The sequence below is a fragment of the Hyperolius riggenbachi genome, chromosome 6 (genome assembly GCF_040937935.1).
Source record: "Hyperolius riggenbachi isolate aHypRig1 chromosome 6, aHypRig1.pri, whole genome shotgun sequence".
NCBI classification, from domain to species: Eukaryota; Metazoa; Chordata; class Amphibia; order Anura; family Hyperoliidae; genus Hyperolius; species Hyperolius riggenbachi.
Window position 1 is genome coordinate 116,446,039 of NC_090651.1, and position 25,043 is coordinate 116,471,081.

A 25,043-nucleotide genomic window follows, 5' to 3' on the forward strand; every position below is an offset into this window, starting at 1 on the left:
CTGTAATTCCAAAACAGCTGCTAGACAAGTGAATATTACTGCAACACCAACTGAGGTAAGCAGTGCCTCAGACTGCTCTGCTAGAGGGTTTGAAATATCCAAAGTACTGGGTGAAGCATAAGACTCTGTGACCACAGCTTCACTGGACAGGATCACTGAACAGTCCATATTGCAGGGCAAAACCATGGAAGCACCTGCTGGACAGCATAATGATTCTGTGACCTGAGTTTCATTGGAGAGATCTACTGCACAATTCATGGTACAGGGCAAATTTATTGGAACATTTTCTGAACAAGGTAATAATTCTGCGATTTCAGGTTCACAGAGCAGATGCTCTGAGCTATTCACGAAACTAGAGCGAGGTGTAGAAACAGGAAGATCAAGACACAATGTTTGCACATCTGAATCACCATTCAATTGTAAAATTGGAAAATTCAGATGCTGGGGTTCTGAGGTTTCTGGACAGGATTGCTGGGACTCGGAAACTGATGTAGTGCATCTATTGGCATCTGCTGGATCAGACAGGAGTTGAACTTTATTAACACGGGTAATTTCTGCAGAAGTGTTTGCAGAGACAGGCAAGATTTTTCTGGTGTCTGTTTCACTGAACAAAGACTCATGAGTACTGGCTAGGCTGGACTCAGAAGTCAGCAGGACCTCTGGATTCTCTGCTGAGAAATTTGTGCAGGGCAAAGTTAAGAAAGTATCAGTGGCTTCTGTTTTACTGGGAAGTAACACTGAGTTATCCATGGTACAGGGTGGAGTTACAGGAACATTCACAAGACATGGCAGGGACTCAGTAACTGGAGAAATGGGACAGTCTCCAATTGACAGTGTGTCTTCCCTGGTATCAACTGATTGAATCGCATAAAAATCATCCAAAATCATTTTCCACACATCGATCAATGGAGCCACAAAGTCATACCCACACACACCAGTTTTTATTAGGTTATAGGCAGACTTAATGCATGCATTCAATACTAATTCGCTTTTTGCACTGTAAAATTGACAAAATGAACTTGAATCATTCTTCCATTCATTGACCAGAGCTTCCATCTCTCCTTTCTCAAATGGAGGATTCCAAGCATACTTAACAGGCAGATCACAGTTTGCAGATATGATTGTGGCAGGGACATATATTGGGTTAATTAGCAGGTGATTGGCAGATTCCTTATTCTTAAGAATCTCTAATACCTGTAGCAAGTGTTGAACTGTAGTGTATGCAAACTTTCCTTGCTTCACAAATAAGTTGATTTGTTCAATACTCTGTAATATCTCCTCATAATCATACTCAGATAATTCTTTTAAACAAAAATCTTTATTTTCCCTAGCCAGTGATGAAAGTTCATTAATAGTTTCATAAGTCCATTTAACTCCCCTGAAAGACAATTGCATTTCATTATCTGTTAATGGCAGAATCTCATTATAGGTCTCAGTCGCTAAGGATAACGACTCTGAAGATCGGACACGTTTCTTAGAACGTTTGCGTTTTGCCTTAGACCCTGCTGTTTTCCCTGCTGTTTTTGGTGATTTATTCAAGGCTGCAGGAAAATTATCAGTAACACTTTCTGCTTGCTGATCATTTTTGCAAACAATTGAAGGAGCAGCTGATTGGCCTGCTGCCAGGAGTTCATTTAGAGGAAAAGGCAATGGATCTATGCGCAACCAGTTATGGATCACAAACGCTAGAAATTCCAGCGGTCTCTGATTCAAATCGGAATGATTGAGAACATCACATGCCCACTGAAGCAATTGCCCTTTAAACAAAATATAAACTAGCTGGAGTGCCCAGGTTGAAACAGGAGTCGCTTGGAGATCGGGATTGGCCAGGAACCTGGCACATTCAGAGAAAAACTCATTTTCTGTTTCAGGGTTAAGTTCTTCAAATTTCTTAAAGGAACAGGAACCATAATTAACTGTGTCATACTTTCTGGGAATCCCCCCCACAATGGGGATTGGTAATGGGGTTTTCATAATGTAAGGCTTGGTGGTGTATTCTCCACAGTCAGCATGCAACGCATGAGCTGGCGTGGAGGAGGTACACACACTAGCACCAGGAAACAGGCTATCCCTAGTATAGTGGAGGGGAGGACTGACTCCAATAGGAGATTGTGGCGCACAGAGCCGGTGCAGATCTGACAGCCACAAACAATGCTTTCGTTATAACGTCTCACGCAAAGTAGCGCTGAGCGCACAAACCAGAACTGAGGAGATCAGGACAGGTAGACAGAATGAACGCTTGCTAGCTAGCGGCTACTTAGCGACAGCAAGCGTCCAAAACCAGACAGACTGGAATGAGGCAGCCAATGCGTTGCGGCGATGGCGTGCCTCACAAAGACAGGACAGGATAGTCAGAAAATAGCAGGATCAAGATAGATGAACGTAACACAGATAAATATACAATAAGTATGTTTTCCTAGCGTATTACAATTACAGCTATCAATGAAACTATTTGTAACGTCTGACTAACATATGTATATATCGGCAATGAACCGATATATGACATAAGCAGGAACGCTGACTAGGACTGGAGTAATACAGGGAACAGGACTCAGAAGGATTCGCTATCCCTTCGCAGAGATGAATGCAATCCACAAACAGTAACAGAACAGGATTCAGAAGGACTCGTTATCTCTTCGCAGAGATGAACGCAATCCACAAACAGGACCAGGAACAGGATAACTAGCTCAGCACGGGTGCTCACGGTACGCGCAAACTACCAAAACGTGCTGGAAAACTGACTAACTGAACACAGGAAATAAACAGTTCGTGTACGTATATATCAGCGACACTGATGTATCAACGTAACACGAATACAAGGAAAATAATAAACGTGCTGGTATGCATATATATTGGCAATGAACCAATATATGATGCAAAAACCAGCAAAGTATCTTTAGAACAAGAAACACGATCGGGGGCTGAAGCGACAGCAAGACGGGCTTAAACTGAAGCTATGAAAACCCAAGGAAACCCTGCAGGAAGCAGATCTTTATACTGAGGTCATCCAATGGGAGCAGACATGCAGATTCCCACACAGGTGAATGATAATCAGTCACAAGCTGACAGCAGGGAAAGACAGACAAAGCTATGCAGCTTGCATGGAAATAGATCAGAACTGCCTGAGCTGCAGCACTACTACTTCCAGCAACAGCTGCTGCAGCAGCGATCATCACACTGCCCTTAGAAAGCGAACCTATTTGTCGGTGAACCGACAAAAGAATGAGCTCTCAGATACACAGAGCTAATCAGGAAGGCCTGGTCAGCTGGCAGACAATATGCTAATTAATAGAGGTGGGCTTGTCTCCTGCAAGTTCAAACAGATCTGTATGTGATACAGGCTTTGATGGAAATTGCAGGCCAGCCACCAGGAAGTAAAGTGTGAACAAACAATGCCAGAATTCAATAGTAATTACAATAATGTCTGTAATGTTACTCAGGTGCTTACACTATTACAGAGGAAGATCAAGAAAGCAAAAGTGATCAAATACAAAAGATGGAAATTATCAGACATACACAGGCAATGCAGGATGAGATTAAGCGTGTGGTTGCAGATTTCAGTGCAGTTCAGATTCAAACATGGAAATTATCAGACATACACAGGCAATGCAGGATGAGATTAAGCATGTGGTTGCAGATTTCAGTGCAGTTCAGATTCAAAGATGGAAATTATCAGACATACACAGGCAATGCAGGATGAGATTAAGCGTGTGGTTGCAGATTTCAGTGCAGTTCAGATTCAAAGATGGAAATTATCAGACATACACAGGCAATGCAGGATGAGATTAAGCGTGTGGTTGCAGATTTCAGTGCAGTTCAGATTCAAAGATGGAAATTATCAGACATACCTGTTGAGAAAGGATGAAGATGATCAGGAAAAATCAGGGAAATTGCAGATCGGGTTGCAGATGCAAGTATTATGAGTCATAGATGAGTCAGTGGGTTAGGAGTCATAAATTGAATTCTGGTAAATTCATTTTTTCGCCCTTTAAAAGCTGCCCACAGGGAGATGCCGCTTGCTTGGCAGTTGGAAAAAGCTGATATTTGCCACAATGCAATGAGGTTCACAAACAGCAAACTGTCAGGTCTGGAAGCAGAGACACAGGAGGACGCAGGGACACAGGGGTTTTATTATATAGGATTATACAGTTAGGGTCAGCTCACACTATGCCATATACCTTTTAACTGATATGTTACACAGTCTGTTAAATGGACAGAAAAGGTTTACACAGCTTTGCATTGACATATAATGGATCTGCTGCCTGGAAAAAAATGGTTACTGTAGGACTTTTCTACAACAGAACACAGGAGGAATATAAATAGAATGGAGATATGTAAAAGCTCATTGGCAATTACAAAGGTGAAGTTGACAATTGAAAGTCTATTCTTAAATTGTCACTCACAAAGTCACACCCTCTGCCAATCTAAAAACTGTAATGTGTTCCCTCCTACTGAGGGTAAAGGAGGGAAGACATCTGCAGTGACTGCAGAAAGTTTGACCACTGTGCTGATGCACCAACCCTCATCCAGAAGCAGAAGAAGACCCAGAAGTAAGCTCCAGCGTGACATTATCTTTAGGGTTTTAGGGTTCCAGTTGAGTAAAATGAGGGGCTTTGGAGGAAGTGATACCAGCTTTGTGTTTCTTAGTGTGAAGACTCTGGTCTGCCTATATTTAAAATGGGGGGGGGGGGGATCACTATTGATGCTAGAAAACATCACCTTAAGACCTTTGTACATTATTGTGAACTAGTCATTTGAATAAATGAGCGCTAGATTGACAGACATCGTTCACACCTACCCTAGCACATCCATGTACGCCCACGTGCAAACCTGCGATTGCGTGCACGTCACGTCCGCCGTGCACATGGCAACGTCCACAGCACTGCGCCTTCACACACGACGCCTGACACAGAAGCAGATTCCTGAGCTTTTATTGGGTAGGATTTGAAAGAGATCATAAACCTTTCCTACAGTGTAAAAAATAGCTTTTGGTAAATTCTGTTTCTTAGTGATAAAAATATATCTACTCTTTCTTTTGCCCTGTCCACTTCCTCATTCTGCTTTAAATTTAATCCTTGAGTATGTAGATTACAGTTGTATTTCTTTTTTACAACAGAACTTTGTATAAAAAATTTAAATGATTTATCATCTGTTGGATTAATTCGAATGGACGATGAAGCTAATTTTAAGCCTACAGGTAAACAAATGGCTGTTGCTTTACTCTGTCTGCTTCTATAATTAAAAAAATAAGAGCCTGCATTGTGAAACATATTTTAATATTTCCTCCTAATTAAGCCTATCAACGTGAATCAGAAAAGTAAGTATAAATGATTTGGCAATTTATGTGTACATTCAAGGCACCTCATAATCTGTATATCAGTAGTTTTACTCAGAGATACACTGGATTTGATTCATTAAATTTTCAAAATGCTTTAACACCTGTTTTATCTCACATTGTAAGGATTTTTCTGACGTCTTTTTATCTTATTCATTAACAATAAACACCCAGGAGAAAAAATGTACACCTATGTGGAGAATCAAATATCTCAGTGGTCTCTCATGTGTTATTTAAAGAGACACTGAAGGGGAAAAAAAATGATTATATAATGATTTGTATGTGTAGTACAGCTAAGATATAAAACAGGAGCAGAGACATAAGTCTAATATTGTTTCCAGTACAGGAAAAGTTAAGAAATTCCAGTTGTTATCTATGCAAAAGATTGGGTGTGAGCTCCGTAATCATCAACACCCTGGAACTAGTCTGAAGTATAACAGAGATAACACAGATTCTGACAATATGGTCTGAGTGCTACCACGTAGTGATCGCAACGGCAGACAACCAGAGAATGACCAGCACACAGTATATATAGCAAAGCGCCCTCCAGCGCCTCCCCTAAGTGCTGGACCAATGGGAAGTAGTAGAACCGTCAGCTCACCGGCCTGGTCAGCTGACTCCCTTCTGGCTGTCATATAAGTTCAGCCTCTCAGCGCGCGCACGCGTCCTTCTGAACCTTTGTGGACTATCAGTCTCAGCCACACCAGACATGTGTTGCAAAGCACCCGCCGCGCTGGATGCGGAATCCGCCGCACCGCCATCAAAGCATGCGGCGGTTTCTCCGCGTTTGGCCATACCACCAGATGTAGACCCATGCGTGCCAACCGCCGCGTTGGACGCGGAATCAGCTGCCTTGTTCTGAGTACATGCGGCGGCTTTTCCGCGTTTTCTCACAGTACCCCCCTCCTGAGGAGTGGACTCCGGACAGCTCCTACCCGGTTTCTCAGGATGTAGGGTGTGGAATTCCTTCTTTAATTCATCTGCATGCATACGGCAATCAGGTACCCATGTTCTTTCCTCAATGCCATAACCCTTCCAGTGAACCAAATACTGTACCGAGTTCTGCGCTATACGTGAGTCTACAATTTTTTCCACTTCATACTCAGGTTGGTCATCCACCATCACAGGAGGAGGAGGAGTGGAACCTACATGTACTGCTGGCTTAAGCAGGGACACATGGAACGATCTTACACCACGCATGCTGGCAGGAAGATCAATGGCATAAGTGACATTGTTGATTTTCCTGGTTACTGGGAAAGGGCCCACAAATCTGGGTCCTAACTTGGGCGAAGGCTGTTTTAAAGTGAAATGACGAGTGGACACCCAGACCAAGTCTCCTGGCTGGAACTTCCACTCTATGGAACGTTTCTTGTCAGCTTGACCTTTCTGACTCTGAAAGGCCTTCTCTAGATTTTCTTTCACGATCCCCCAAATGTTCTTAAATGACTTTTGCCAAGCCTCCAAAGCTGGAAACGGAGTGGAAGCTACTGGCAGGGGGGAGAACTTAGGCAACTTTCCAGTTACCACCTGAAATAGAGAGAATCCAGAAGAAGAGCTTTTTAAATTATTGTGCGCAAATTCCACAAACGGCAAGAACCTGACCCAATCACTTTGCGCATCCGAGACATAACACCTAAGAAACTATTCCAGTGACTGGTTAATTCTCTAGGTCTGACCATTGACAGTTCCATGCCCAATTGATGACAAAATGCCTTCCAAAATTTAGAAACAAATTGGACTCCCCGATCTGACACTATATTTTCCGGGATGCCCTGTAGCCGGAAAATGTGCATGATGAAAATATCGGCCAACTCCTAGGCTGAGGGGAGTCCTTTCAGGGGCACAAAATGGGCCATTTTACTAAATCTGTTGACTACCACCCAAATGACCGACATGCCTTCAGACCTCGGGAGCTCACCCACAAAATCCATGGACAAGTGGGTCCATGGTTTACTCGGGGTGGGCAAAGGCTGCAATGTTCCCACAGGTGCCAGACGGGAGGGTTTGCTTTTTGCACACACTGCACATTCTCTCACATACTCTTTGCAATCAGTTGCCAATGAAGGCCACCAAGCGCACCTAGCAACAAGGTCCTGTGTTCTGGCGGCCCCAGGATGTCCAGCATTTTTGTGGGAGTGGAACATCTGCAATATCTGGAGACGAAACGGCAATGGTACAAACATGACCCCTTCAGGCTTTCCCTCAGGAACATCCTGCTGGAAGGGACCCAAAGTCTCCTTCCAGTTCTTCCAGGTCTCTGTGGCTGCCAATACCACTTTCTGTGGGATAATAGTCTCTGGGTCTGAGGGCTGTGCTGTCTCTGGCTCAAAGCATCTGGATAAAGCATCTGCTTTAATGTTTTTACTACCCGGAGTATACGTAATTACAAATCTGAATCTCGAGAAAAACAGTGACCATCGAGCCTGTCGGGGACTCAATCTCTTAGCCCCCTCAATGTATTCCAAATTTTTGTGATCAGTGTAAACTGTAATCGTATGTTCTGCTCCTTCAAGCCAATGACGCCATTCTTCAAAGGCCAATTTAATGGCTAGGAGCTCCCTGTTGCCTATATCGTAGTTTCTCTCTGCTGGTGAAAACCTACGAGAAAAATAGGCACACGGGTGTAATCTTCCCTGCAACCCAGAACGCTGAGACAGCACAGCCCCCACCCCAACCTTTGAGGCATCCACCTCTACAATAAAGGGATAGGATGTGTCGACATGTCTCAAAATGGGTGCAGAACAAAATAGTTCTTTCAGAGTGGAGAAAGCAGTCAAAGCTTCAGGGGACCAGTGGTTGGTATCTGCCCCTTTCTTTGTGAGACTGTTGAGGGGTGCAATGACTGTGGAGTACCCTTTTATGAACCTTCTATAGTAATTTGCGAACCCTAAGAACCTCTGGAGAGCCTTCAGTCCTATTGGCTGAGGCCACTCCAGGACAGCAGAGACTTTGGCAGGGTCCATAGAAAGGCTCGAGGTAGAAATTATGTACCCCAAAAAAGCGACAGATGTTACCTCAAAAATGCATTTCTCCAATTTAGCATAAAGCATGTTCTGTCTTAGCTTGTGCAGCACAAATCTGACATGAGCCCTGTGCTCTGAGAGGTTATCTGAGAAGATAAGTATATCATCCAGATATACCAGGACAAATTTACCCAAAACCTCCCTGAACACCTCATTAATGAGTTCCTGAAAGACGGCCGGAGCATTACACAACCCGAAAGGCATCACCAGATACTCGTAATGCCCATCGGGTGTGTTAAAGGCCGTCTTCCACTCATCACCCTCTCTGATCCGCACCAGGTTGTATGCACCCCGCAAATCCAATTTTGAGAAAATCTTAGCATTGGTGATCTTAGTAAATAAATCGTCTATCAAAGGCAAAGGATAGCGATTTTTTTATTGTGATTTTATTCAGACCCCGATAATCAATGCACGGTCGTAGACCTCCGTCTTTTTTCTTTACAAAAAAGAAACCTGCTCTAGCAGGTGACCGGGAAGGGCGAATTAACCCTTTTGCTAAATTTTCACGGATGTACTCCTGCATGGCCAACTTTTCCGGCCCAGATAAATTGTAGAGATGACCTCTAGGGGGCATACAACCAGACCGGAGATCAATAGGACAATCGAAAGGGAGATGTGGAGGAAGTTTATCGGCTGATTTAGGACAAAACACGTCTGAAAATTCAGTATACTGATCTGGTACTCCCTCCAATCTTGGTCTGGCCCAAGGTTACCTTCCCTAAACAATGATGAAAGCAATGGGACGACCAGCTCGTTAGTTGACCAGAGGCCCAATCAATCAGAGGGGAGTGACGTTGTAACCAGGGCATGCCAAGAATGATCGTGGAGGTAGTCATGTGTAACACAAAAAAATGCAAATTTTCCTTATGCAGCACCCCTATAGTGACTCCCACCTCTGGAGTCTGCGACAGAGATCTGTTACCCTGCAGAGGGGAATCATCCACTGCCGTAACCTGAATAGGTGGTTTTACCGGGGTGAGCGGAATACCCAATTTTTTTGCAAATTCGTAATCCATGAAATTATCCGCTGAGCCTGAGTCAATGAAGGCCTCAGTGACTTCAAATTTATCTTCCCATAAAATGGTACAAGGAAGAAGCAACCGTTTCTCATCTAGGGGTAAAAATTGCACGCCTGGGGTATTACCCCCAACTACTCCTAGGCAGTAGCATTTCCCGATTTCTTAGGGCAATTCTGTACTCTGTGACCCCCCTCTGCACAATAAAGACAAAGTTGCTCTGATATCCTGCATCTCCGCTCCACTTGAGACAACTTAGACCGACCAATCTGCATTGGCTCAGATGGAGGTGAAGCGGGAGGAGGTGGACCCACAGGGGGCGCAGCGTGGGACACCATTCTCACATGGTTTCTACCCCGGGTCTGTTTCTGATAGCGTAGTCGGCGATCTATTCTGATGGCTGATGAAATGGCCTCATCGATGGACTTTGGTTCAGGCTAACTCAACATAAGATCGGAGACCTCATCTGACAACCCTGATAAAAAACAATCTAAAAGGACAAATGTGTCCCACCTAGCTGAAACTGACCACCTCCTAAATTCAGCAGCATAACCTTCAACCTGACTCTTGCCTTGACGCAACATTTTGAGCTTCCGCTCAGAAGTCGAGGCGATGTCTGGGTCATCGTAAATTATCGCCATAGCTTTAAAAAATTCCTCGACAGAGGTTAGGGCCGGGTGTTCGTCGGGCAGACTGTACGCCCAGGTCTGGGAATCACCTGATAACAAAGTTTTAATAAACGTAACCCTTTGGGTCATAGTCCCTGTAGAATTAGGTCTTAACTCAAAGTATGATAACACTCTACTCCTAAAATTTCGGAAGTCAGATCTGTGACCAGAAAACCTTTCAGGTACAGGCATGCGTATGTCATTGCTAGGAGGAGATCGCACTTCATCCACAGCCATCTGGAGGGTTTGTATAGACCCGGACAAAGCATCAATTAACGCCCGGTGACTACCCAGCACTTGGTTGATGTTATCCACCGAAGTGGTAAGTGTGCCCAGACGGCTGAGTGCGTCCATTTGTGTTTGGTCTGCCGTTCTGTAACGATCGGTGTAACACAGAGAGGATCTGATTATCGGTGATCTGCAGTATCACCGAGACTCAGATATATCTCTAACCTCTGGACACCTGAGTAATAGGAGTGTTTGGTGCAACAGTAATACTTTGAGGAGAGCACCCGTCTCGAGGGTGCCAGGCAGTAAGAGATACTGCCCAAGAACAAGCTCCTTCCAATGGCCTGAGGCTCCCCAAGGGGAGGAGTCAGGCTGAGAGAGGGAAGGACAGAGTGTGAGTGACACCAATGGTGAGATGTCACTGACAGATCTGTGAACTATCTCTAAACAGAGGAGATAGATCTCGAGGTCGGACAAGCCAGGTCGGCATCAGACAGACAGATGAGATACAGAGGGAAGAGACTGAATCAAAGTCCTAAGGCAAGCAAGGTTTGGCAACGGAGTATCAGATATAGCGAAGTACCAAATCAGAGATCAGAAGAGAGGTCAGGGAAGGAGAAGGTCATAACAAATAATCAACAATGTCTAGTCTCTAGGTGTGAGCTCCTAGATCATCAACACCCTGGAACTAGTCTGAAGTATAACAGGATGGTAAAGCTAATTCCTAATCTTGGGTGTGAGCTCCGTAGTCATCAACACCCTGGAACTAGTCTGAAGTATAACACAGAAAATACACAGTATTCCTAGTCTTGGGTGTGAGCTCCGTAATCATCAACACCCTGGAACTAGTCTGAAGTATAACCGGATGGTAAAGCTAATTCCTAATCTTGGGTGTGAGCTCCGTAGTCATCAACACCCTGGAACTAGTCTGAAGTATAACAGGATGGTAAAGCTAATTCCTAATCTTGAGTGTGAGCTCCGTAGTCATCAACACCCTGGAACTAGTCTGAAGTATAACACAGAAAATACACAGTATTCCTAGTCTTGGGTGTGAGCTCCGTAATCATCAACACCCTGGAACTAGTCTGAAGTATAACAGAGATAACACAGATTCTGACAATATGGTCTGAGTGCTACCACGTAGTGATCGCAACGGCAGACAACCAGAGAATGACCAGCACCCAGTATATATAGCAAAGCGCCCTCCAGTGCCTCCCCTAAGTGCTGGACCAATGGGAAGTAGTAGAACCATCAGCTGACCGGCCTGGTCAGCTGACTCCCTTCTGGCTGTCATATAAGTTCAGACTCTCAGTGCGCGCGCGCATCCTTCTGAACCTGTGTGGACTATCAGTCCCAGCCACACCAGACATGTGTTGCAAAGCACCCGCCGCGCTGGACGGGGAATCCGCCGCACCGCCATCAAAGCATGCGGCGGTTTCTCCGCGTTTGGCCATACCACCAGATGTAGACCCACGCGTGCCAACCGCCGCGTTGGACGCGGAATCAGCCGCCTTGTTCTGAGTACATGCGGCGGCTTTTCCACGTTTTCTCACAAAGATCTTATGTGATGAAAATATTGTACTGTTAATGGGCATCTTAATACAAATCTGACAAGATTAGCTGCATGCTTGTTTCAGGTGTGTGATTAACACACTACTGACCAGAAAGATGAGCAGGACTGACAAGCAACTGGTATTGAAACCAAATAGCCGCGCTCACAGTTCACAGACTGAGGAAAGTAAAAATTATATGATAATATCACCGTCCACAAAAAGTCCTTTTATTCCACTCAAGAATCAGGAAATCGGGAGATGGGACACTCCAGGAGCTGTATACAATCCTCCAGTCCGAACCCTCATAGCATGTATAAAAAAGAAAAGAACATTGAAGGGATCATAGCGCGATCAGCCTAACAACACATCCCTCCACCTTCCTAGTGCCAGAATCCACCTTCACCGTGTTTCTCTCCGTGTCAGGACACACTCCCCCTATGTGCCCGCACTCACCTAACTGGCCTCCAATTTCTCCGGAGGTAGGATTCAATCGCATATGGGGGGTGCATAAGTTTGCGTTGATCCTTTAGTCACTAAAACTAAAACAGCCTCATATAGCGTAAAACCATTTAATAACAATTAAAAGATGTTGGAAATACACTCACAAACGTCAGAGGTTTAAGCGCATTGTACATATGTGCCAGCGAGTCCCGGGCGCCGCCTACACACACGCTGCCTTAGGTCCCTCCGCGTCCTCCGAGCTGCATCCACTGCCGGTCACGTGGGACGTGGCTCCGCCCAACGCGTTTCGTCAATAATGACTCATCAGGGGCTAACGTATCCTCAATATGCCGGCCATTAAATTCAGTACCTGAACCCACCCACACTCCACCCACCAATCTACCCATTGGATAAAATCTAGGATCTTCAGCTTGCATGTGTGTCCACAGCGCTGACGGAATCCGTATTACAATATAATGTTCACACACCTCCGCCTCACTCCGGAAATCCGTAAAACTACACAATACAATCCCTACACAATTCCGTCTTGCTGAGAAAACCGAACAGCAGTACATATCTCATCCACCATAATACAATACAATACAATGCCTGTGTATCTAGTCCCCAACCCACTCATTACGGACAATACGCCCGCTCCATACAGACCCTCACAGAGCCACAATTCAATCCATAAATATACAATATAAAAATTTTGAAAAAGATCAAAATTAGCACAATGACTCGTACCTTATTCCATTGAGGCGAGACTTCACTCTACCCCATCCACCCAATGAAAATTACATCACCCCCTCAAACTACAATATAAAATGGTAATACACCCCTGGGCAATTCATATCAGTAGGAAGTCCCGCCTCATTATGGAACAAGGTCAAATATCCCTATATCAACCCCCTCATGAATTGGAGATGAAGCAGTTAACATCTAATTCCACATTGAAAAAGTATCATAAAGAAGGTATAATCCCAAAGAAATTAAGGTGGGATGTTACACCTGACGATGGGGAGGACACTGAGGAAAATACTAAAGAATGGGAGGAGTTCTTTAATGGAAGTGGTCTAAAATTTATGGAGTTGCTAATTAAGAGAAAGACGGGTCGGCTCCAGAGGTTGGAGACAGAGATAGAGGCCATAAGGGAAAAAATTGAACCATATAAGAATACAGACCAGTATATTGCTAGGACTAAGAAAATTCAGGAAAATCTAACTCAGGGAGAAAAAAACATCATTGTTGTCAGGAACCGGCCCGCGGCACGCCTGCGTATACGGTTCCCGACTGCGGGTTTGACCAGATTAAGCGGGGAACAGCCTTATTTAAGCTACAAACAAGGCTGGAACCCCTCAAACACTTCCCACTGCCACCACTAGCGTTGCTAGACACGTTCACTCAGCTATTGAGTGCTCAATACGCAATCTGCGTTTTCGTATTTGGGTCAGCTTTGCGCTTAGGCCAAATATGGGAACGCCACGCACCCACACACACACACAGTTGCAATCCCCAACTTCTTTCAGTCCACTGCCGGCCCCCCAATCCAGGTGGACCAAGGCGGTGGGTATGGCTGGGGTGACACCCCCAATTCCTCTGACAGCAATCATTTTCCCAGGTATGTACTGCTCCGGGTTCACAAGCTGGGGATGTATGAGAGTCACTTCTGCTCCAGTGTCTCTCAGCCCAGTGGCAACTGTACCCCCAACCGTGACACGCTGCAGATTCTCTGCATAGCCAGTGGCATTCCTGGTGGCACACAGAGCAGTTGGGACTTCACGGGGGTTTGAGGCCTCACTGGATTTTGGGGCCTCCCTCTTCCTCTCTGGGCAAGTCGTGCTGATATGACCCACCCTGTCACATACAAAGCATTTCCGAGTGTCAGGTTGCTTGAATCCAGGAGACAGCGGTGCTCGTCTCCTCTGGGTGCTGGGTGAAACAGGTTTAGCCATCTGTTCTCCTCTCCAGCTGGGCGTAGTAGTCCTCCGGGACTCAGGTGCTCTATGGGCGGTGTAGGCATCGGCCATTTCCGCAGCCTCATCCACTGTCTTTGGTTCTCGATCCAGCACAAACAGCCGGACCTCAACAGGACAGGTGTGTAGGAACTGGTCTTTTATCATCAGCTCCTGCAGGGCATCCAAGGTTTTAACTGACAGTCCTTTTAGCCACTGCTGGAAGGCAGTGCGCAGGTTGCAAGCATGATCCAGGTAGCTGTCATTAGGACCTCGCTGCACTGTCCTGAAACGTTTTCGATACACCTCTGGCGTGAGGTGGTATCGTGCAATGATGGCTTTCTTAATTGCCTCAAAGTCTGTTTCTTCCTCCTGGGGGAGACTCACAAATGCCTCCAGGGCCTTGCCTCTCAGCCCTGGGGTGAGGTATCTTGCCCACTGCTCACGGGGCACCCCATACTGCCGACAAGTCCTTTCAAACCCCTGTAGGAAAGTGTCTATGTCAGAGTCCTTGTCCATAGCGGGGAACTTATCCAGGGGGATTCTGTGGACTCGCTCACCTTCGCGTTCTGCGGGTCCAGCAGACCGGTTCTGCTGCTGAAGTTTAGCCAGCTCCAGCTGGTGTCTCCGTTCAGCACTTTCCCTCTCGGCCTGGTGTCGCCGTTCAGCCTTTCCCTCCTCTGCCTGTCGTATTTCCCTCTCTGCTTGCCGATGTTCCAGAATCAGCTTTAGGCGCAGTTCGGGCTCAGCCGAACCTAGTAGCTGTAGGTCGGCTTCCAGAGATGTCATCTCCGTGTTCGGTGGATCATCCAGGACATCGTCTCCACTTGCATCCTGTGGCGGGAGCGATTCCTCCTCTGGCGTGTCGTGAGCTGCATCCGCTGATGTTGAAGCACGGGCTCGTTCTGCCTCATCATGCTCCTCGAGCGCACGAACTAACTGCTCCTTAGTCTGGCCGCTCACCGTCTCGATGCCTCTGTGCTCACACAGGTTGAGTAGCATCTCTTTGTTTTGCCTTGCATAGCTGGATGCTTTCTGAGCCATCATGTTGCAAAAAAGAAAAAGAAAAAAGGGGGGGAGGGAAAGCAAACACCAAGTGTGTATCTTTGAACAAAAAAAAAAAAGTATATAGATTCTGCACTGAGTAGACTTCTGTAGGCTAGTTGCTTCTAGCAAGCTTCCAGCCTTTAGTACTCAGAATAGCGAGCTAAACTGCGTACTAATGTACTAAACGATGCCACCACTGCCAGCCATTATGTCAGGAACCGGCCCGCGGCACGCCTGCGTATACGGTTCCCGACTGCGGGTTTGACCAGATTAAGCGGGGAACAGCCTTATTTAAGCTACAAACAAGGCTGGAACCCCTCAAACACTTCCCACTGCCACCACTAGCGTTGCTAGACACGTTCACTCAGCTATTGAGTGCTCAATACGCAATCTGCGTTTTCGTATTTGGGTCAGCTTTGCGCTAGGCCAAATATGGGAACGCCACGCACCCACACACACACACAGTTGCAATCTTACACTGTCGTGAAGCAAAGACCCACTAACAGTCGTTCCGAACGATACTGTTAGCCACTCTGCTGTCGCTACTCGCACTGGCGTTGTTCGTACGTTGGGTCAGCTGCGCGCTTAGGCCAACGTATGACAAACGCCCCCACACACAATGCAATTACAATTTCATACGGTAGTGTTGCTCAAGCGTACAATTAGGCATGAACTTATACACGGTTACACTTCAGTCTCTTCTAGGCTATGAGTGTTAGTTTAGTACGGCAGAAGTCAAACTTATTAAATAATAATTTAATATTCTAGAAAAACATAGAACAATGCAGAACTTAATATATACAAAAAGATTACAAAAAGACAAAGTAAAAAAGTTACACAATTAAGAGTTACAAAGATACCACACACGGATATTTGCGTAAAAATAAACGGGGGAAAAAAGAACGTTACCAGCTTCGGTTAGAACGTTGTTTGACGGGAGGACGCCGGTTCGACCAGGAGTCGCGATCCTCCCTAGCTATTCGCTACCTCCGAGAGAAGACACTGGTGGCTGTCCTGGGCCACCTTAAATAGTCCGAAGTGTCCCCTGGGGCATTTAATGTCCAGCCCCCAGGAACTAATGCAGTTTCCCCGTTTGTGACATCACCGAACGCTTGTCATAATCCTTCTTGTGATATGCACTTCAAAGGGGGTTCCTGTTTTAGCTTCTTGAAGTTTGGCAGGACACAATGTCACCCATTGAACTCTGCAGACATCAAAAAGCTTCCTCCACATTATTTCCTTGGTTAAAGTGTATTTTAGCACATCCATGAAAAGATCGAATTTTGGTTACAGGTAGCAGTTTGCCTGTAATCCTGTTTACACTTACAGATTTCAAAGCAATTCCACTTCCGTTTTTAAAGTCTGTAGAAATTTCCAACCCCTTCCATGTAAATTTCCAACCTTCAGGTGTCCGCTTCCCATCCCCAACACTCTGGCAAGCTTGCTTTGTATGATGGGACAATGGCTGATTCCAGTTCAAAAGCCATGCCGACCAGCCTATTCTTCCTCAATTGGCCGCTAATTAGCAGTACACACAGTTTCCCCGGCTGGACAATGAGGGCAGAGGTAATGTACATTTACATGCAGACTTACATTATCCTTCAGATTACTCTGGCCAGGTGGCCAATTACTACCAAGCACAATACACATCTGAGGTTTTTCCCAGTAGACCGAAAAAGGACAGAAATATGTTCTGTTATTATCCTTAACATTATCAGCACCCCAATATATCACCACACCTCCCCTCTTTAGAATGGGGCAAGGCAGATGATCTTCCCAGATTATCCTGCCTGCGCCTACATTGTTGGTTCTGCTTGACGGGACAGCCCATCAGCATTCCCATGATTGCTCCCCTTCCGATAGCGCTGGCAGGTGATTCTAACGAATCATCCTGCCAAAGCCTACATTGACGGCCTGGCCGGGTAGGGTAACCCTTTAGCATCCTCAGGAGGGTTCCCCACCTGTCAGTTAGCTCCAAGCTACACGACTGGAAAGCTAGGTCAGGTTGCTGCAATGTGTCGTTGCCCTTGGCAACCTGACGTAACCAACCAGGGGAATGTGGGTCAGTGACGACCGTGAATTCGCGACCATAGAGACAGTGCTGCAGCTGGGGGAGGGTTCCAACCGTCGCTACACGCACTTTCTCTATAGTGGCAGGAGCTATCTCTCGGTCCCTTTGGGGAACGATTATCTGCCGGTCTGCCTCTTCCCCTTCGGACAGCTTCGAGGGAATAACTTCCCAGAACCCTCTCAGCCCGCCCCTCCCAGCTAGTGACCTGCTGGCCAGACCCCTGAGCTGTTCCAGGCGGCTGTCAAATCGAACAGCCCTAGAGAGCTCAGGGCTGCCTGTCACACATTCTAGGAAGGCTGCAGACGGAGAGGCTCCTGGGCCCTCAGAGCCAGGTTCCGAAGTGGATGTTGCTGACCCAGCAACATTTGCCACTTTAGTGGACAGTCCCTCTGCTGTAGACTCGCTAGCGCTGCGGGTTACCACTGCAGCGGAGGGAGCGTCCACATTACACGTATCATAAACCACATCACCTTTGGTCTGGAAACCATCTGAAGGGGAAGGATCTGGCCTAGTGCCATCTGCCCCTTCAGTGGACAGTCCACCCGCTGCAGCCCAGCGAGCGCCGCTGGTTACTCCTGCAGCTGACGGAGTGTCCACATGACACCCCGCATTTTGTAGCACAACACATATGACATCAGCATTATCAGCCCTACATATATTGTCCTTTGGGACATCACATAAAACATCAACATTATCTGCAGCATTACACTCATTTCTACTCAGCACTTCACAATTATCATCAACAGTTCCTGCCTCGATCGCCTCGATAGTCCGTGCGTCATAAATGACCTCATCCGTTTCTGCATTCTTGGTATCAACAGGTTCCACTCCAGGCCTAGGCACTGGAGACTCACTAGGGCTGGCTCCTAGTACACAGTCCATAGCCCCTGGGGCCTCGCCAGCATTCCCCACTTGCACAGCATTATCAAACAGTACCTTGCAAGAGTCCTGAACTTCTGCTGGGGGTGCAGGCCCCACAGGGTTTGGAGCAGGCTCATACCGGGCCACTAACCGTCCCAGGTCAGTACCCAGCAAAACGTTGGTGGGGATTTTGTCAGTTACCCCAACTTCTTTCAGTCCACTGCCGGCCCCCCAATCCAGGTGGACCAAGGCGGTGGGTATGGCTGGGGTGACACCCCCAATTCCTCTGACAGCAATCATTTTCCCAGGTATGTACTGCTCCGGGTTCACAAGCTGGGGATGTATGAGAGTCACTTCTGCTCCAGTGTCTCTCAGCCCAGTGGCAACTGTACCCCCAACCGTGACACGCTGCAGATTCTCTGCATAGCCAGTGGCATTCCTGGTGGCACACAGAGCAGTTGGGACTTCACGGGGGTTTGAGGCCTCACTGGATTTTGGGGCCTCCCTCTTCCTCTCTGGGCAAGTCGTGCTGATATGACCCACCCTGTCACATACAAAGCATTTCCGAGTGTCAGGTTGCTTGAATCCAGGAGACAGCGGTGCTCGTCTCCTCTGGGTGCTGGGTGAAACAGGTTTAGCCATCTGTTCTCCTCTCCAGCTGGGCGTAGTAGTCCTCCGGGACTCAGGTGCTCTATGGGCGGTGTAGGCATCGGCCATTTCCGCAGCCTCATCCACTGTCTTTGGTTCTCGATCCAGCACAAACAGCCGGACCTCAACAGGACAGGTGTGTAGGAACTGGTCTTTTATCATCAGCTCCTGCAGGGCATCCAAGGTTTTAACTGACAGTCCTTTTAGCCACTGCTGGAAGGCAGTGCGCAGGTTGCAAGCATGATCCAGGTAGCTGTCATTAGGACCTCGCTGCACTGTCCTGAAACGTTTTCGATACACCTCTGGCGTGAGGTGGTATCGTGCAATGATGGCTTTCTTAATTGCCTCAAAGTCTGTTTCTTCCTCCTGGGGGAGACTCACAAATGCCTCCAGGGCCTTGCCTCTCAGCCCTGGGGTGAGGTATCTTGCCCACTGCTCACGGGGCACCCCATACTGCCGACAAGTCCTTTCAAACCCCTGTAGGAAAGTGTCTATGTCAGAGTCCTTGTCCATAGCGGGGAACTTATCCAGGGGGATTCTGTGGACTCGCTCACCTTCGCGTTCTGCGGGTCCAGCAGACCGGTTCTGCTGCTGAAGTTTAGCCAGCTCCAGCTGGTGTCTCCGTTCAGCACTTTCCCTCTCGGCCTGGTGTCGCCGTTCAGCTCTTCCCTCCTCTGCCTGTCGTATTTCCCTCTCTGCTTGCCGATGTTCCAGAATCAGCTTTAGGCGCAGTTCGGGCTCAGCCGAACCTAGTAGCTGTAGGTCGGCTTCCAGAGATGTCATCTCCGTGTTCGGTGGATCATCCAGGACATCGTCTCCACTTGCATCCTGTGGCGGGAGCGATTCCTCCTCTGGCGTGTCGTGAGCTGCATCCGCTGATGTTGAAGCACGGGCTCGTTCTGCCTCATCATGCTCCTCGAGCGCACGAACTAACTGCTCCTTAGTCTGGCCGCTCACCGTCTCGATGCCTCTGTGCTCACACAGGTTGAGTAGCATCTCTTTGTTTTGCCTTGCATAGCTGGATGCTTTCTGAGCCATCATGTTGCAAAAAAGAAAAAGAAAAAAGGGGGGGAGGGAAAGCAAACACCAAGTGTGTATCTTTGAACAAAAAAAAAAAAGTATATAGATTCTGCACTGAGTAGACTTCTGTAGGCTAGTTGCTTCTAGCAAGCTTCCAGCCTTTAGTACTCAGAATAGCGAGCTAAACTGCGTACTAATGTACTAAACGATGCCACCACTGCCAGCCATTATGTCAGGAACCGGCCCGCGGCACGCCTGCGTATACGGTTCCCGACTGCGGGTTTGACCAGATTAAGCGGGGAACAGCCTTATTTAAGCTACAAACAAGGCTGGAACCCCTCAAACACTTCCCACTGCCACCACTAGCGTTGCTAGACACGTTCACTCAGCTATTGAGTGCTCAATACGCAATCTGCGTTTTCGTATTTGGGTCAGCTTTGCGCTAGGCCAAATATGGGAACGCCACGCACCCACACACACACACAGTTGCAATCTTACACTGTCGTGAAGCAAAGACCCACTAACAGTCGTTCCGAACGATACTGTTAGCCACTCTGCTGTCGCTACTCGCACTGGCGTTGTTCGTACGTTGGGTCAGCTGCGCGCTTAGGCCAACGTATGACAAACGCCCCCACACACAATGCAATTACAATTTCATACGGTAGTGTTGCTCAAGCGTACAATTAGGCATGAACTTATACACGGTTACACTTCAGTCTCTTCTAGGCTATGAGTGTTAGTTTAGTACGGCAGAAGTCAAACTTATTAAATAATAATTTAATATTCTAGAAAAACATAGAACAATGCAGAACTTAATATATACAAAAAGATTACAAAAAGACAAAGTAAAAAAGTTACACAATTAAGAGTTACAAAGATACCACACACGGATATTTGCGTAAAAATAAACGGGGGAAAAAAGAACGTTACCAGCTTCGGTTAGAACGTTGTTTGACGGGAGGACGCCGGTTCGACCAGGAGTCGCGATCCTCCCTAGCTATTCGCTACCTCCGAGAGAAGACACTGGTGGCTGTCCTGGGCCACCTTAAATAGTCCGAAGTGTCCCCTGGGGCATTTAATGTCCAGCCCCCAGGAACTAATGCAGTTTCCCCGTTTGTGACATCACCGAACGCTTGTCATAATCCTTCTTGTGATATGCACTTCAAAGGGGGTTCCTGTTTTAGCTTCTTGAAGTTTGGCAGGACACAATGTCACCCATTGAACTCTGCAGACATCAAAAAGCTTCCTCCACATTATTTCCTTGGTTAAAGTGTATTTTAGCACATCCATGAAAAGATCGAATTTTGGTTACAGGTAGCAGTTTGCCTGTAATCCTGTTTACACTTACAGATTTCAAAGCAATTCCACTTCCGTTTTTAAAGTCTGTAGAAATTTCCAACCCCTTCCATGTAAATTTCCAACCTTCAGGTGTCCGCTTCCCATCCCCAACACTCTGGCAAGCTTGCTTTGTATGATGGGACAATGGCTGATTCCAGTTCAAAAGCCATGCCGACCAGCCTATTCTTCCTCAATTGGCCGCTAATTAGCAGTACACACAGTTTCCCCGGCTGGACAATGAGGGCAGAGGTAATGTACATTTACATGCAGACTTACATTATCCTTCAGATTACTCTGGCCAGGTGGCCAATTACTACCAAGCACAATACACATCTGAGGTTTTTCCCAGTAGACCGAAAAAGGACAGAAATATGTTCTGTTATTATCCTTAACATTATCAGCACCCCAATATATCACCACAATTGTAGTTAAGCAAAAAAAGTTTGCTCGAGATAATGAGGCACATAAGAAAAAAATGCCTTATAAATGGCAACCCATTGTCCAGAAACGGCTAGCAGACAAAGCGGTAGCGAATACTGCACAACAGGTAAGTATAGGTGAACAACCCCCATCCCGGGAGAATCCCCAACCACTGGTGGCAGGAGGAGCCCAGGGAGGTGAGGGACAGGTTAGACCCCAGGATCCAAGAAATGGTGCAATAAATAAATTGCCGGGTGCAGGGATAGTGAGAAGGGGAGGAGGGCACCCGCATAATGACCAAAGATATGGGAACCCTTGGAATAAGAGAGGGGGACAACAACAGTTTAATAACAGACCAAATTATCCAGTGCAGACATATAATCGCTTCCAACCACTGGGAGAAGAGAGAAATCTGGGTCAGCCGCATTTTTTAGCCCCTCGCCCCCGGTATTGGAGAGAAGGATGGGAGGAGGAAGAATACCAGGGGGCGCAACAATACACCCCAAGAAAAAGAGGCGCAGAAGGGGTAGGAGAGCCGGGAGGCGGGAACAAAAGAAGAAGGCAGTGATAGGGGCAGGTATCTTCAATTTGAGTGGTGTTGAGCTGAATAGAAATTAGATAAAATTGCTTGATCAGGGTTTGAAATATGCTCCTAAAAAGTGTCTGAATAAATTTAATGCTTTTATTGATGTACAGAAGTACACAAGGAAATTAAATCTAAAGAAATATTTTATCCAAAAGGAGGGCCCAACCACTAGAACCAACTGTGTGGGAACCCGACCTAAAATGTTATTTAGGAATGCTTCCACATTTAATCCACAGGACGCCTCCAATCAGAATGCAGTTGAGAATTTTAAGGAGAGGGTGGTCCACGATTTGAGGAAAATGGAAATAAAACGGAGTAACCATGATGGGAAAATTGTTGAAAGTTTACTAAAAGAAAAAGAATTGGTGATTCGTTCAGCTGATAAGGGTGGTGTGTGTGTGGGGGGGGGGGGGGGTGGTAGTGTTGAAAAAAGACCAGTATTTTGAAGAACTGGACAGGTTGATTTTTGATACAGAAACATATGAAAGATTGCCAGGTGATCCAACATTAAAATATAAAAGGGATCTAACCCTCTTGTTGGATGAAGGGCTCTTACAGGGTCTGGTGGATAAGAGGGAAAGTGATTTCCTCGTTCCATCAGCACCAAGAATTCCAGTGATGTACCAACTTCCGAAAGTACATAAGGATCCAATAAACCCCCCAGGACGCCCGATCCTAAGTGGAGTGGGATCTGTTACCCACCGTCTGGGACAATTCATAGATAGTTATTTGCAACCTTTGATCCCTAATCTGCCTTGTATTCTGTTGGATACTAAACATACTATCCAGCTGCTTGAGGGACTGACCATTGAGGGGGATATTTTGATGGCAACTGCTGACGTAAGTTCATTGTACACAAATATCCCCCATGAGGAAGGGATTGAGGCGGTTAGGACTGTTTTACGACGAGATACTAATATGTCGGGTATACGGATGGAGTTTATTTTATCGCTTTTGGATTTTTGCCTCAATAAGAACTATTTTTGGCACAAGGGTCAGTTTTTCAGGCAGATATATGGATGTGCGATGGGGGCTTCGTTTGCCCCCAGTCTAGCAAATATTTACATGTCATTGTGGGAGGAGGAAGCTTTAAGGATGGGGGGTACTAAAGTAGTTTTTTGGCGGAGGTATATAGATGACCTCCTGATCTTCTGGAAAGGAGATGAGGAGGAATTCAAACATTTCATTGCAGAACTTAATAATTTGAGGGAGAATATCAAATTGACAGTGGAAATTAATAAGGTGAGTATTCATTTTTTGGATCTAACTATCAAACGTGAAGGGCAGGGGTTTATTACTAAGTGTTTCTTTAAGACTACGGACCGAAATGGATACATAGACACCTCCAGTTGTCATCACCCGAACTGGTTAAAAGGGGTTCCAAAGGGTCAATTTGTAAGGGTAAGGAGGAACTGTTCACGATTGGAAGACTATTTCTTACAGTCCGAAATCTTGAAAACTAGGTTTTTGGAAAAAGGTTATGAAAGGGCCTGGCTGGATGAAGTACAGGGGGAGGTGGGGAATATGGAAAGAGGTGAACTGATTCGGACCACAAGAAGGAGGAATGAAGGTGAGTCTAAAGAGTTCTCTTTTTTGAGTGATTTCTCGATCCAATACAGGCAAATTGAGCATATTTTTGGGAAACATTGGAACATACTACAGAGTGACCATGTTCTTGGGAAGGTGCTACCCTCTAAGCCTAATTTTATTTATAGACGTGCCCCAAATTTGAAAAATCAAATTTCCCCAAGTTGCGTTGCACCCCCGGAGTCAAGACCTCTTTCAGGTTGGCAGACACCTGGTTTCCTCCCATGTAGGGGGTGCAGGTGTTGCCAAGTGGCAAATGGACACAGACTTAATGAAATTAATTCTTTCTCGAATGGTAATAGGTTCAAAATTAAAGATTTTATAACGTGCGCCACTACGTTTGTGGTGTACGTTATCTGGTGTGATTGTGGACTGCAATACGTGGTCCGCACCACCAGATCACTGAAGGAAAGAATAGGGGAACATTTAAACAATATAAAAAATGGTTTTGAATCGCACAGCTTATCATCTCATTTTAGGTTGAAACATAATCGTGACCCTGCCCACATGCATTTTTGTGCAGTAGATAAACTTACACCAAATTGGAGAGGCTGCAATAGGACTAGAGAGATTTCTAAAAAAGAAACAATGTGGATTTTTAATTTGGATACACTGACCCCTAGTGGATTAAATGTGGAATTAGATGTTAACTGCTTCATCTCCAATTCATGAGGGGGTTGATATAGGGATATTTGACCTTGTTCCATAATGAGGCGGGACTTCCTACTGATATGAATTGCCCAGGGGTGTATTATCATTTTCTTTTGTAGTTTGAGGGGGTGATGTAATTTTCATTGGGTGGATGGGGTAGAGTGAAGTCTCGCCTCAATGGAATAAGGTACGAGTCATTGTGCTAATTTTGATCTTTTTCAAAATTTTTATATTGTATATTTAAGGATTGAATTGTGGCTCTGTGAGGGTCTGTATGGAGTGGGCGTATTGTCCGTAATGAGTGGGTTGGGGACTAGATACACAGGCATTGTATTGTATTGTATTATGGTGGATGAGATATGTACTGCTGTTCGGTTTTCTCAGCAAGACGGAATTGTGTAGGGATTGTATTGTGTAGTTTTACGGATTTCCGGAGTGAGGCGGAGGTGTGTGAACATTATATTGTAATACGGATTCCGTGAGCGCTGTGGACACACATGCAAGCTGAAGATCCTAGATTTTATCCAATGGGTAGATTGGTGGGTGGAGTGTGGGTGGGTTCAGGTACTGAATTTAATGGCCGGCATATTGAGGA

The 25,043-nt window shown here is 46.2% G+C and overlaps 2 protein-coding genes across 11 annotated transcripts in view; one reads left to right on the forward strand and one right to left on the reverse strand.

Moving 5' to 3' along the window:
• HFM1 (helicase for meiosis 1) overlaps positions 1 to 25,043 on the forward strand; it is a 266,554-nt gene that overhangs the window by 128,962 nt on the left and 112,549 nt on the right. For 9 of the 10 annotated variants that reach the window (XM_068239814.1, XM_068239813.1, XM_068239819.1 and 6 more), the window contains one exon: positions 5,117 to 5,197. The exons of the other annotated variant lie outside the window; for it this stretch is intronic. In XM_068239814.1, coding sequence (XP_068095915.1) covers positions 5,117 to 5,197 — 81 coding nt within the window. The remainder of the gene's footprint in view (positions 1 to 5,116; positions 5,198 to 25,043) is intronic. 10 annotated transcript variants of the gene reach the window in all.
• On the reverse strand, positions 13,141 to 19,866 carry LOC137521264 (uncharacterized; the record flags this gene model as incomplete). Its single annotated transcript, XM_068240263.1, has 2 exons — positions 13,141 to 13,206; positions 18,346 to 19,866. Coding segments are annotated over 2 exons (1,587 nt in total), but the record flags the coding sequence as incomplete, so codon positions are not given.